Source organism: Natator depressus, chromosome 6 (genome assembly GCF_965152275.1).
Source record: "Natator depressus isolate rNatDep1 chromosome 6, rNatDep2.hap1, whole genome shotgun sequence".
Lineage (NCBI taxonomy): Eukaryota > Metazoa > Chordata > Testudines > Cheloniidae > Natator > Natator depressus.
In genome coordinates this window covers 17292645-17307750 of record NC_134239.1, presented here as the reverse complement: position 1 = coordinate 17307750, position 15106 = coordinate 17292645, and the positions used below count along the sequence as shown (strand labels likewise).

Here is a 15106-nt window from a genome sequence, read left to right as displayed (position 1 = left end):
CTATACAAGTTATGCTGAAAGAGCATTATGTAAAAGCACATTGGGGAAACTTTAATGTGCACCAGCAGGGTATATACAGATCAATTAACATGCAACACAGTGCTTTAGAAATCACACCCCATAGTGTGCATTACCCCCTGGGTAAACGAACCTTAAATCCCACCCCAAACCCAGCTAGTACTGGATTTAAACACACATCCTTGACCCAACTCCAGACATAAGGAATGGTGTGCTGCCCTGGTGTTCAGAAAATATAGTGATGGGTGTCCTAAAAATGCCCTAATTAGGTTAGATATCTCCTCCTTGTTGCATGTCTTCAGTGTGTTTGAACATCTGCAGCTGCCCAAGAAGCATATACATCAACAGGTTTCACTATGGACAGCAATGACTTTGAATGTGAGTGAATAAATCACGTTAAACGGTTTTATAGTCAACAGTTATGAATTTATTGAGAAGTAGATACACTAGAAAAAATAGTTCCTTTGATTTACTGAAATATTTACTGAAGAAGGATACAGTCAGGAGCTTTTCTATGAAGATTTTTGAATTGCTTTTTTTTTTTTTTTTTTAAACTACCTCTAGACACACTCTAAATTTCAGGGCTCTGGTAGGGTGGCTTTTAGAAAAGTATCTGTTGGAAGAGGCCATGACTGATGTATAGCAGCTTGTTACAGAAAGGAGGCATTTTGACATAGACTTCTATTGATGTGTGTGGGTGGTGTTATGAGGCTGAGTCCCCTAATGCATGGTACACAAATCCTCAGCAGTAGGTCCCCTGACCCTTTTTTACCCCTCACCACAACTGACTATTACTGTCAGGATTTACTTGGAGGACCAGATCCCCAGCGGGTGCAAACTGGAACAGATCTATTGACGGCAATGGAGTGACACAGATTTACACCCCCTGAGGATCTAGCCCACAGCTTTTCGGAGATTTCCTAGCTGGCTCACCCAGCATGTCTCCCAGAGTGCTAGGGAAGCACACAGTTCAGAGAGAACTGGAACACCCCTTTAAAGGGTGCAGTGTGTGTTTTCTTTCCCTTCCCCCTCACTGGCCCTGTTCTGCTAACTAGGTGGGAGTAGGATGGGTCCAAAACCCAACTCTTTGGGTTGTCTAGTATTGCTGTTTACATTAGACACGTCCAGTCTTTACTCAGGGAGATCAAGGATTGAGAGTGAGCCTTCTCCTTCCTTGTGAAAGGGAGCGCTCGTTGAGCTGGTGTCCTCCCTCCTCATGCACCCATGCAGGGCTAGCCACAATCCAGCCTTGAAGCCATTATCTGGTCAGGTAACAATGCCATGAGAGAGAATGTGGGACAGTTGATCTCAGCCTTGTTCCTTTCTCTCCTCATCCTCTCTTTCCCCTGCTGATTTTTCTCCCTCATGCTCACATCTCTGACCCTGTTCCCCTGACACGTCCCCCAGCTCCCTACGACATGCCCCTACCCACCTGTACTCCCCATCTCCCCGCCCAGGGCTCCTGCCCCCTTTCAGCAGGTCACTCCTTCCCCTTCCAACTGCCAATCCCAACTGCCAAGGAACCTTCTAACCTCAACATTCCACCCCCACCCCACTTGCTAACTGGAGGGACGCAAAGATTGTCCCCCCATGTCTACCCGTTCAATTGTCCTGTCTGAAACAAGCTGCTTATCTCCAACCCACAGCCTCTGGAAATGGCCTGCGTGCTGCCAAAAGCCAAGTCACCCGTGGTGTGGCTCAGGCTTGTTTCTTGAAAGCCCCAACAGGCTCCCTGCATGTCCGAGAGTTTGTTGTGTGCTTGTATCTCATTCAAAAGCAATAAATAATCAAAACAGAAAAAACGTTATAGATTTTTCCCTGCTCGCTCTGGGAGGGGAACTCGTTGATTGCTGTTCTCTGGGGATTTGGGCAAACTAGGTTTTAAGTTTCCACGTTTGCACCCCTGAATTTCACTTTGAGTGTCAAGTTCAAACCTACAAACACAAAGTCGAATTCAGCTAAAATTGCTGAGTTTAGGCTGGTTTGGGATCAAAGCCATGCAAGGCCACTTCAGTGGTTCTTGGCTTTCATTCCAAAGCCTTCAATAAAGCCAGGATCTCTCTCTGCTGCCCTGGGTTGCAAACTGCTCTGCACCTTTCAGGCTAGCTGACTAGAATTTCAAATTTCATCATGAAAGTTTTTTCATCTCTCTGAATACAGTGAGCCTGATTCATCCCTTTACACCAGGGCTCAGTCTGACTTACTCCAATGTATGCATGGACACCTTGTCACTCTATCGAATTGCTGCATCTGGACACACCTTTGTCTGAATAAAAGACTCTCTGGAGTTGGAGGGAGGGAGAGAAGAGAGGCCTCAGTTCCAGCAAAGAGGGAAGTTTTGAGAAGAGCACTGCTCATTTGGGAAGGTGACTAAGTGGGACTGGCCCCAGAGGCAAAATACAGAGACAGCTGACATTGTTCCCAACACATACGGTTTTCATGAGAGAATTTGGTTTGCATGTTAGTGTAACACTGACAGACCCCAGTTGTCAGCATTGAACCTGGGACCTATGGAGTTAAATGCATGAACCTGTATTGCATGAGCTAAAAGCCACATGCCTCTTAGCCAATGCTGTAGCAGACTCATTAATCTCTAGGTGGTCTAGCTGCCACTAGAGGGGGACAGAGCACCAGACTCAGCAGGCATGGGTTACATCAGTACATAAAGTAAGATAAACACAACTGCAAGTTATGGTGGAGTCAGGGACTTGATCCTCTGTAGAGAGAGGACTTTCATCTTCCAGCAGACATAACAGTATGACACTCAAATCTCTCCCAATTATAAAATGGCATTGTTTTTATTTTGCAGGTCTTAGTGACTCAGAGTTTTCCATGAACAAGAATGTTTCTATAGTTTGATCTAAAGCACCCAGCTCGCCTGGGTGAGGGGGAAGAGCCAATATCAGGCTCTTGCCTGTCCCTACTTGTTCCCTTTATGATTTTGTTTGTGGTTGCTCAGGACAAATGAAACAACTGTCTGCTTCAGGACTGGCCCTTCCTTCTGCATGGTGCCCTGCCCCGTTGCTCTTCTAGAATGTTCTGAGGTTCCGCAGCTGTCAGTAGTGATAGCTGCCGTCTCCCAAGCATTGGCAATGCAGGGTGCCCTACCGGAATTGCATTATTCTTTTAATAAAACACAAGTCCCTCCTGTAAGATGATCAATGACAACTACAAAAGCACGTGACTGGAATAAGGCTGCTGGTTTGGGATGGGTCTGTTGGGCCACCCCTCTCCTGAGGTTCCTCTGGACGTTTACCATGCAAATGGCCAACATTCCAACAAGACGGACAGCAAAGAGAAAGGGGCCAGAGCCCAGAGGAAGCAGCAGCCAAACTCAGAGTTTGTTTTGGAAACAAGAACTGGAGGAGCAAACAACCTGAACCTTCTCAAAAAGTGAGCTGCCTATTTGGAAGACTGCAAAGCAGGTGCTGCAGTAAGTTTGTGCTCATCCCTGCTGGAGCAGAGAATGTGAGATACATTCATTGAATCAGAAGGAGACTGAGATTAAGGCAGTTTCAATGGTGTTTTCCACAATCCCATGCTAACTCATTACTACCTTGTTCAAAAAGACTACAAAATACAGAAGGATACTATTAATTATGCTATTAGAGATTGGAACCCTAGGGACTGCAATATAAAAGGGTTCAAGGTCTGATTGAAACTGAAACACACCAGGACAATAAAACTTCATTCTAACCACCTGTGGTGATATTTAAGTATTGCAATCAACAGGGTTTGTAAAATCACCCAAATATTTAGAGTCCCCTACAAACTTCAGGCATCAGTGAATTGGTTAAATTACAATCTCCGCTATGAATTTCCTGGCTTTAGTGCGGTAAAATCTGATCTTCAGGGAGGCATTTTCTAAAGTGGGTTAAACTTTCTCAAGTGTCAAGCCCCAGTCCTGCAGTTGCCTCCAGGCAGGCAGAGCCCTGTTGATTTTAGTAGGGCACCATCTGGGTGATAGGATCTGCCTGGGGGGATGCAGTTGTGGGATTGGGACCTAATGATGTGCTTACAAACTCACTGTTAGGTAACTGCATGACTAAATACCTATTTTGCACAAGGAAATGTGGGTTTTGAACAAGCAATGAGGGATGGGCAGAAGTTCAGAGGCCTTTTTTAGAAACCTTGGCCCTTAACGTTACTGGAATGTCACATCTATCTTGCTTTCAACTGTATTAAATTAAAGTCTCCAGGCCTAACGTAAAGCCAACTGCTGTCAATGGAAGACTTTCTATTGCTACCAGTTGGCTTTGGATTGGGCCCTGTGCCATGGAACCAACTGAACCTTGCAAACTACCCTCCATTAGAGCCATTAATAGTTCTTGGGTAACTGTGTACCAGACAGAAAATAGGTCTAGACAATTTAAGACATTTCTCAGTGCTCTAGGGAAAGTTTCACTCCAAATGTGAAACCAGGGTAGCTTGGTTCTCTGCTGTATTTGTGTTAAGTAGCTGCAACCCCCCCAAGGCAGTCTGTGAACTATAGAGGAGCACAATAAAGCATCTGCAATGGGCAGATCAATTTGTTATACATATCGATATTATCATTAGTTAGCAGACATCTTAGCAGTGTTAATGGGCCACATGGAAAGCAAACCTGACGAAGTGATTGTTAAATCCCTCTCGCTGTTTCAGCCCAGAGCTGAGTCGCAGACCCCTGAGAACAGGGGTGAGCAGTAAAAACACACCCGGAGCCTGATCCAGCATGGAGGCCCATGCAGTTGGATACCTGCGCCTGTGTAGAGTCCCAGCGAAGCTAATGCGGGAGTTCAGCGTAGGACCGGTGCCACGGCTTTTACGAAAGCAGCGCTACGCTCAGAGAGAGAAAGAGGCTGAGAGAGAGACAAAGCCACAGCAGGGCTCTGAGCGAGGCAGGCAGACTAATAATGCAGCACCTGCTGCTCACAGCTGCGCCTCCCAATTCTCCAGGGAGGATGCAGCAGGCAGCACAGCCAAGAGACTTCGCCGTTCCATGGGTGATCAAACAGACTTTTGGTTTTTTTGTTTTTAAACACAATCCAATCCTGGGCTGTTGCTCCTCTGCACCGGCATCAGAAGGGGGAAAAGGGTGCAAGCTGACGGGGGTTTCTGGGATTGTAAATATTGGAACAGATGCAGAAGCTCTCTGACACTGGCCTGATCATGTTTATGAATCTAGTGCCTGTGTGCGGGGATTGAGGCTAGGGCTGCAGTGAATGGCTCAGGAAGAGCGAGGGGAGGGAAGAAATTGCTCTTCTGTTTATCCACCCCGCTCTCTCACCCTCCACCTCCAAAATAGAAAACCCCACTCAGCTTGGTCAATTTCCAGCCGGGTGGTATGAAATGGATCTTTTAACTCATCTTCTGAAGACTGGGCCAAACACTTTTAAAATCTCTCTGGTTTAAAAAGGTCTCTTGAACCTCCCACCCACCCATCCCAGTAGCATTTCACAAGACAGGAAACTCCCCTCAAACTGTGCACACAGATATAGGCTGAAATCTGACAGAAAAAAAACAAAACCACACAGTCCTTCCCCCATCACTCGCACCTCCCCACTATGATCCAGTTTCATTTATGGAGGTAGGCATCCAACCAGAGATCTCCAGATTTCTTTAGGGACCTATGGAAAGAGAAGAGAGGCATTAGTGAAGCAGGACTCACAGGCCTGCCTGAACAGAGATTCTGCAAGGAGTTGCCCACTTCTGAATCCAACCATCATTCCTCAGGAGGTCAATATTCCTTCCTGAACGTTGGGTCTATAAAGCGAGATGAGGTGCCTATCTCACTCCATACACAACTTGACTTAAAACACAATGGGCACAATCTCAGGTAGTGTCCATCAGATTAACTCCACAGACTTCATGGGCATTACACTGAAAGTAGGTCAATATGTTCTGTAGCAGGAACTCCTTCTAGTTACAATTCAGGCAACACCCATGTTTCATCGTTTCAGAGAATTTGTATGTTATAGCCATGTGGCCACTGTCCTGAGAAACATCTGGCAGAATCCCCCTGTGCATCAGAGCAGTACTTTATGCATCTGAGGGCAAGGGGGGAAGAGCAAAGGTGGTTTGTTGTCACTTTTCCATCCTTTTAAGGATTGGAAGCTTGTGCCAGCTTAGATTGGTTCCTTAGGGGCTGTTACTGAAGTCTGTTGTTTCCACATCACCTCCGACCCCCAACAGGCCCCCTTTGGAGTAGGTGGTACAGAACCAGTTACGCTAACTCTTCACCAGCTGAGGATTCTGCAGTGGTGGAGTAATCCACAACTGCTTCTTCAGCACATAAATCCTGAGCATATGTGTCCAGCCCCACTGCTGGAGGGGCACAAACACGACTCGGTGTGGCTCAAGATCGGGGCCTTTTGTCTTAAAGTGACTTAAAGTCCACCTATTTCCCCTATCCTGAGGATGTGCCACTTCTTCGGGAATGTCAGCTGAGCAATAGGAAGTTGCTGTCTGCAATAGTCAGGTGCAAAATGGCTACTTTAGGCCTGTAGCTCCTTGATTTAAAGGGCCAGCCACCTGAATAGCATGGTACGAAAGGTGCTAGAAAGGGGTGAACATCTCTTGGGGGAATTCAGTGGCGACTTGGTAATCATCGAGCAAGTCACTCCTGATTTCTCCTTGTTTGAGGGCCAGGGTGGAAGGAGTCTGTGGGTTAGAGAGCTGGAACCTGCTGTTTTTGAGATAGCTTTGTCCTTTTCTTCTCTATGACATTACGTCAGGTGGGGATCCGGCTCAGAAATTGTTGTTACTCCACTGAAGTCAATGGAGCGATGTCATTGCTACAGTAAAAATCCAGATGCTTTTTAGATTGGTGCAAAAAGATTATCACTCCTACAGCAAACAAACAGTTTACAGCTCTGATGCCACTGCTCTAGGCACAGGTACCTATGAAGCAGAGCTTTTTTTCTATTAAAATAGACAAGAGGTTACTGGAAGGCAGGCCCTGGCACTACAGGCTGCATACACCCGTGAGTAGTACTGAGGCCCCTTACCCAACGATGTCTATGAATGCCTTGCCGAGAGATTTCTCTTCATAGTGGACTCCGTACTTGGTGCACAATGACTTCACCAGTGGGGCAATCTTGCAGTAATTGTGTCGTGGCATCATGGGAAACAGGCTTGAATAAAGAAGTAGAGAGAGCCTGAGAAAAACCTAGCGACAGACCCCTGGAAACAGACACTTTTTTCTGCTTCTCTTAGGGCTAATTACTGCCTCCTTCTCTCCAAGCAAAACAGGCAGGCAGAAAAGAGCGAGAGGGAGAAATCCAAGCTTTAAAGAAATGCTCTTGAAAATTGAATGTATTGATTCCCATTCCTGCTGTCTTGCCCCAGAACAAAAACGTACTTAGAAAGAATGAAAGATCAGGTTAGAAAACAGGGAGTGTTAGAAAAATGAGGAGTGAGGAACCCTCAGTTGATCTACTGAGATTGCTGTCATAGAATCATAAAATATCAGGGTTGGAAGGGACCTCAGGAGGTCATCTAGTCCAATCCCCTGCTCAAAGCAGGACCAACACCAACTAAATCATCCCAGCCAAGGCTTTGTCAAGCCAGGCCTTAAAAACCTCTAGGGATGGCGATTCCACCACCTCCCTAGGTAACCCATTCCAGTGCTTCACCTCCCTCCTAGTGAAATAGTGTTTCCTAATATCCAACCTAGACCTCCCCCACTGCAACTTGAGTTGCATTCCCTTTGGACAACAACTAATCGTCTGTTGACAAGCTAAATTGTCTGGAAGCTCAAAGACCAGACAAACAGATAAAGAATCTGTGGTCTTGTTATCCTCTGCTGCTCTGTTGGGTTCTCTTTCATTCCCTAAGTCAACTTCCGGGTCCTTCAGTCTTACTCCATATGACCTGTCCTCTAGTTTTTGTATTGTCATGGACAGCATTTTGCATAATTGATCTTATCTTTTGACATCTTTGCTGAACTAGGGTACCTAGAACTGCAGATAGTCCTATGCAGTTGCACTAAAGCTACATAAATCAGAGGCTGGGAAGAGGCAGAGGGAATTACTGAAGTGAGTAGAAACACTCCAAACCAAATGAGCCCAAGGACCTGATTTAATGGCCATTTTAATCAATGAGTCCTGAATCAGACTCTAAATTAAGATTGTGAGGGTGAAAGGGGAATTTGCTGGTGGCAACAGGTGAAAGTTATTTGTGTTTAGTGGTGAAATGAGAGGATGACTGCAGTTGTTTCTTCCGATTTCATGCATGATGTTCCTGAGGTCTCTTTTCCTTCCCTGCTCACTGCCGCCCCATAATGCTTGCACCCCTCCCTAAGTCCTGCCCTGATTGGCCAGGTGGTGACCTGGTTGTGTCCATAAGATTCCTTCCCATCCCCCCTGGGCCCATACTCACTGGTGCTCAATTTGGAAGTTCAGGTGCCCTGTGAACCAGTCATTGAAAAAGGACTGCTCGATATTACAGGTAGCTGCCAACTGCAAAGACAAGATGCCAACAGTGAATTTTAATGAAGCTTTGGCCTAAAAGCAATTGGTATAGGGCTCTTCTTCCTGCATGTTACAGAAGGCAGAGGGGGTACTTCAAACCAAGCAGTCGTGTGCACCTTTACTGCACTACCAAGCTGTTGGATGAAATATTCTCTCATGCAGCTTCTCCTGCACTGGCTGTATTCCCTATACTCCTCTAGACCAGTGGTTCCCAAACTTGTTCCACCGCTTGTGCAGGGAAAGCCCCTGGCGGCCCAGGCCGGTTTGTTTACCTGCTGCGTCCGCAGGTTCGGCCGATTCCCGCAGCTCCCATTGGCCTGGAGCAGCGAACCGCGGCCACTGGGACCCGCGATCGGCCGAACTTGCGGATGCGGCAGGTAAACAAACCAGCCCGGCCTGCCAGGGGCTTTCCCTGCACAAGCGGTGGAACAAGTTTGGGAACCACTGCTCTAGACCAATCCCATCTGGCCACTGCTGACCCACTGTATATTCCCCTGATGCACCTTGGGGCTAGAGAACAGGAAGACCACCTCAGTAACTGGCAAAGAGGCTAATGGTGCCAGGCCAGTTAAACTACTAGGGTGTTCATAGTCTCAGCCTATCTTGGAAATGGCTCTTAGGTCCAAGGTGTGCAGAAAACCACATTGCAGGTTGTCCTGTGATCCTTCATGATAACAGGGCTGATGTCAGGGTGTTCCCACTCCTTTAGATCCCTATCTTTTATAGTTATCATAATAGTCCCTCCCTATCTCCAATCGCAACTTGCTCCTGAGATGTCCATCCCTTCTGAGCCAGAGGCAGATTGACAGAGAGGGCTGGGGGCACTAAAAGAAGAGTGACCAACCCCCGGGAATAACCACATCCTCTTGCATGGCTCCACTAGCCTAGGAAGGAGAGAAGGCTGCAAGGCATCAGACCCAGGTCTTTGTCACCAGAGAGGCTTGATCAGGGATTCTCTCAAGTTTCAGAAAGTGAACTACACGTGTGAGGCAGCATAGGGGTTGCCATACTGCCTCAGGTTCATCTAGTCGGTATCCTGCCTTCAGCAGAGCCTATACCCAATGCTTCCGAGCCAGGCAAAACAAGAGGCCATTGTACATCCAGCCAGCTGTGTAATACTACGACTTTGTGGGAGGTGGGGGGTGGAAGGTTCCCTTCCCAGCTGCACACAGATCATCAGCTGAACCCTGAAGCATGACGTTTGAACAAGCTGGGAACATTTGCTTAGCTGGCAAAGCTACCATTGTTATTCATGAGCATACAATTACATAGTCTTTCTTAAAATCCTCTTACATTCTTTTCCTTGCTAAGCTGTGGCAGTGAATTCTGCATGGTGACTGCATGAGCAATAGGTGTTTCCAAAGAACTCAGCTTAAAACCACATCAGTGTCAGATTTGCTCTTTCTCCAAATCCCCCATCCAACAAAACAGGTAAGCACGTGCTTCACTTCATACACATGAGTAGCGGACTACAGTGGGACTATTTACATGCTTAAAGTTAAGCAAATGCTTAAGTGTTTACTGGATCAGGACCCAGTAGAGAGATGGTGACTGCCAGACTTTGAAAGCTATCCCTTGCGGGCCACAGTAGATACTGTAACCTGATGTAGGAGATGGATTCTGCACTCAACTCAGGTTTCAGAGTAACAGCCGTGTTAGTCTGTATTTGCAAAAAGAAAAGGAGGACTTGTGGCACCTTAGAGACTAACCAATTTATTTGAGCATAAGCTTTCGTGAGCTACAGCTCACTTCATCGGATGCTGTAGCTCACGAAAGCTTATGCTCAAATAAATTGGTTAGTCTCTAAGGTGCCACAAGTACTCCTTTTCTTTTTGCACTCAACTCAGTTACTTCCTACTGATGTTAGTGGAAGTATTTCTGATTTACACCAGTGTAATGGAGAGCAGACGCAGGCCACGTAAGAGCTGAATTAGTCTTAGAACACTGCAGGTAGGAGGCATGGTATGTATATATATATATATATGGGTGTATATGTTTGGTGAGTCTGTGGAAGGCATTTTGAGCCATTGCAGCTGCTATGATTGGTTTTCACATGATGTGTTCAGAATTCGTTATTCCTGAACAGTAAAAGTTAGAAAGACATTGGGCCAGGTCCTCAGGTGGTCTTGTATATCTCCACTGAAGTCAAAGAAACTAAATTGACTTACACCTGAGGATCTGGCCCATTGACTTACATGGAGTTACTTCTGATTTGCACACCTGTGTCTCAACGCACTTTATGAAGGCTAATTGTTGTGAAGCCCCTTGAGCCTTGCACTTCCCCAGACCTGAATGAGGAATGCTTTAATTAGCCCCTCAAAATGTATCAATTCAGGGGACAGATTCAGCACACAGATTTGGATTTCCATCTCCTCATAGTCAGCCTTACTCCCTATAGGAGAGAGTTGGGGGCGGGGGAGGGGGGAAAGGGTCCTAGACAGATACCCCAGGCTATTATGTTGTAAAACTGCTAAACTGGGCTCAAACTAAATGTTGGGGACAGGTAGTCAATGATAATCCAGCTGTTCTCTGAAGGGCAAGTGAATTTCTAACCTATTATGGGACATTAATATCCCAGCCATTACCTGAGCACTGAGCCAGTCTCTGTGCTTCTCACAGTCAATTTCCATTGGAATATGGTTCATCTGTGTGACCCACACAAACCAGTGACTCTCCAGAAACCTTCAAAATGAAGCATAAACATTCACAGCGCAGATCAGGCTATAATCTGTGCAGCTTGCCATCCTCATATAGGGTAGTGCAGGTAAGGCCAAAAGTGATAACAAAGGGAGTGGGGAGAGGGGGTGTACAGGCAGCAGCCATGTTGTACACAGAGGAGGCATAGGATACTAGGGGAGTATTTCCCAAGATGAGGGAGCAGGCAGCTTTCTGATTCTGGACAACGGAAGGAATCAGTTCTGCAGTAGGTTTTTCTTGCTCTGTTGGGGCTCCATTTTAGGTCTAGGCGTTAACATGATTATTAGGATACCTAACTGTATTTCCCTTAGGGGCTATCTCCCTTGATCTCGCATTCTCACTGGGGGATTGCTCTTTCACACTACCCTGCCTTTACAAGCTTTGATTCACCCCTTAGTTTGTGATACATACGGGGATACCAGTATGGATAAAATAAAAACTGACCTGGAAACACTCACTCAGAATGAACCTTTTTGATCTGTTCAATTTCCTGGTGGACACGTGTTCTCCTCACAACACCCTCCTCCCCCAATCATTGCTAGGTTTCTGGTTGTCAGTCTTAGCAAAGAGATCAAGAATGGAATAGACCAGTGGTCACCAACCATAGAATCATAGAAGATTAGGGTTGGAAGAGCCTCAGATTATCTAGTCCACCCCCCTGCTCAAAGCAGGACCAACCCCAACTAAATCATCCCAGCCAAGGCTTTATCAAGCCAGGCCTTAAAAACATCTAAGGATGTAGATTCCAACACTTCCCTAGGTAACCCATTCCAGTGCTTCACCACCACCCTAGTCAAATAGTGTTTCCTAATATCCAGCCTAGACCTTCTCCATTGCAACTTGAGACCATTGCTCCTTGTTCTGTCACCTGCCACCAGTAAGAACAGCCTAGCTCCATCCTCTTTGGAACCCCCCTTCAGGTAGTTGAAGGCTGCTATCAAATGCCCCCTCACTCTTCTCTTCTGCAGACTAAACAAGCCCAGTTCTGTCAGCCTCTCCTCGTAAGTCATGTGCCCCAGCCCCCTGATCATTTTCGTTGCCCTCCACTGGACTCTCTCCAATTTGTCCACATCCTTTCTGAAGTGGGGGGCCCAAAACTGGATGCAATACTCCAGATGTGGCCTCACCAGTGCTGAATAGAGGGGAATAATCACTTCCCTCGATCTGCTGGCAATGCTCCTACTAATACAGCCCAGTATGCCATTAGCCTTCTTGGCAACAAGGGCACACTGCTGACTCATATCCAGCTTCTCATCCACTGTAATCCCCAGGTCCTTTTCTGCAGAACTGCTGCTTAGCCAGTCAGTCCTCAGCCTGTAGCGGTGCATGGGATTCTTCCGTCCTAAATCCTAAACCAGTAGATTGCAATTGACTGGTTGATCCTGGAGCCTCTGCCAGTCGATCGTGATCTCCAGTTGCTAAAAGTCCGGCAGCACAGCAGAGCTAAGGCAGGCTCCTTGCCTGCCCTGGCCCTGCGCTGCTCCTGGAAGCAGCCAACACACTCCTGGCCTGCAGCCCCTGGAGGTGAGGGTGGGCAGGGGTTTCCATGCGCTGCTTCTGCCTGCAAGCACCGCCCCCGCAGCTCCCATTGGCCGGGAACAGGGAACTGCAGCAAATGGGAGCTGTGGGAGTGGTGCCTACAGGGAGGGGCAGCACGCGGAGCTATGGGGGATGTGCTGGCTGCTTCCAGGAGCAGTATGGGGCCGGGGCAGGCCCCCTCCCAGAGCCAGCACCCCATACTCCCTCCTGCACCCCAAACCTTCTCTTGCACCCCAACCCCCTGCCCCAACCCAGAGCACCCTCCTGCATCCAAACTCCCTCCCAGAGCCCACACCCCACACCCACTCCCGCACCCCAATCCCCTGCCCCAGCCCAGTGAAAGTGAGTGAGAGTGGGGGAGAGTGAGCAATGGAGAGAGGGGGGATGGAGTGAGCAGGGCGGGGCCTCAGGGAAGGGGAGGGGTAGATCCTGGGTTGCAGTTAAATTCAAAAACTGATCTTGTGTATAAAAAGGTTGGAGACCACTGGAATAGACCATGGAAACAGAACTCTCTTTTTATGCCTATTCGCTAGGCCGGGGTTGAGAGGGACTTTCAGAGGACTGTCCTTGTTCTGAACTTTGAACTTCTTCTTTGAAGAAACAGAGGACTTCAGTCTCCAGACTCGTCCAGCCTAGCCAGCATCTTTCACCAACAATAATTTCACACACAAATTAAAGAAGAGCGTGGTGCATGTGAAGAAAGATCCAAGAATTTTTTTAAGGTTGTGATGTTGGCCTGGATGGGTTTTTATACACCATATTTGTTTCGCATGGTGTTTTAATCCAGCAACTGAAGGGTAATATGGCCCAAATAGCTTAATCAGAACAATCTGAATTTGCTGTCTTCCTCCTGCTGGCTAGAAGTGTCTGGCCTCACATCAAAAGTAAATGCTTTTATCTGAGCTTGCATCTGCAGCCTGAATAGAAGTGGTAACTCAGTATAAGAATTCTGGCTTCCCTGACCAATGAGAGAGCAGCTAGGGAGAGATTTCATAACGGATTAGAATGCTGGTTTGCTCTATACAACTCCTTGGACTCTTTCCTTATTGTCTTAAATTTAAATAAGCAATTTTAAGGAAGCTTTGTGATGCTTCATTAACCACATTACTGGGAGGAAAGCTGGTCTTGTTGCATTTGTGATCCAACAGAAACAAAGTAGTACTGGAAATCTAACTACGTCTGTCTGTCACTGTGAGATTTTCAACTGGATTTGACACAAAAGAGGCTGGCTAAACCTTTAAACATATAGATGATTATCATGACTTAATGAAATCTTTTGAAGTTCATGCTTCTCTAAGGGCCTGAACCAAAGCCCATTGATATCAATGGGAATTTTTCCTAACTCATGATCAGAGCCATTAAAATAACATGAGAGGTGGAATTCCGATCCTACAGTTTAAAGATTTTTACACAGATTTGCAAATATTCTTTTAAAACATTATTTTCCTAAGGACCCTAACAATGGATCTAGATTCAGGCCAGCCTTTGGGCATGAGCTAGCCATCACAATCACTGCTTCCAGGGTGGAGATGTCAATACAATCCTATGGTCTGGAACATCAGTCCAGTCAGTCATAGTACTGTCTCTGTACTAGGGTGTAAAAGTGAGTGCTTGGGCCAGGGGCCATCCAGCAAAGCATGCTACATGCAGGGGATCCAAGTGGGGGACAGCATTTGACTTCTCGCTCCCTGAGCTGGCAGGAGCTGGGTATAATGTGAAGGCAGCACATTCAGTCCCTAGGGGAGGGAGCTCCCTGCCTCTTTCCTGAGTTACTTTCCAGCTGACTCGGGAGGGGCTCTGAAAGGAACCACATCCAAAATTCCTCAGGTGACTTAGACCCAGTGTGGGAGCTTTACATGGGTGGGAATGAGTGAGGAAGGAAGGAGGGAATGGAGCTTCCCATCTCCACATGCCATCACCACCACTAAGGATTTCCTGATGATGAGAGAGACTAAACACCAGAATCAAATCTTCTGGAGGAGATTGAGGCAAGAGAAGCTAGTCAAGGCAGTGGGATGTAGCACAGATTGGGGTAAACGAGTGGAGAGAATCTTGATTAATAAGGGAGAACATCATGGCATAGATGAGTTAGCTTGACATCGCTCATCACGTGGGATGGGTGGGGCCCATGTCTGGAGGTAGGGGAGAGCAGTGTCTCCTACCTGACAAAGGTGAGGAGAAACAGGGATCCCAGAACTCCATAGAAAGGGATGTACATGATGAAATAGCGCATGTAATAACTGAAGGCCCAGGCCAGGTCCTAGGGAAAGAAAGAAGAGATTATGCATTACAAGCAACTTACCCTCCCCTCACCCCCAACAACACCCCTCCTTAAGCCAGGTCTCTTTACAGAGTGGACAGAAGCCTCGTCTCTCCCTCTCCAGGTAAGGTTCTCTCCACCA

At 47.0% G+C, this 15106-nt stretch overlaps 1 protein-coding gene across 1 annotated transcript in view; it reads right to left on the bottom strand.

Annotated features, from left to right (window-relative positions):
- Positions 1 to 539: 539 nt before the first annotated feature.
- The window catches only part of FADS2 (fatty acid desaturase 2), a 34299-nt gene continuing 19732 nt past the window's right edge, over positions 540 to 15106 (bottom strand). Inside the window, exons 8-12 of the mRNA XM_074954661.1 lie at positions 14867 to 14964; positions 11054 to 11150; positions 8377 to 8456; positions 7005 to 7130; positions 540 to 5624 (exon numbers count right to left, since the gene is read on the bottom strand). Of these exons, the coding sequence (XP_074810762.1) occupies positions 5573 to 5624; positions 7005 to 7130; positions 8377 to 8456; positions 11054 to 11150; positions 14867 to 14964 (453 nt within the window). The 3' untranslated portion in view covers positions 540 to 5572. The remainder of the gene's footprint in view (positions 5625 to 7004; positions 7131 to 8376; positions 8457 to 11053; positions 11151 to 14866; positions 14965 to 15106) is intronic.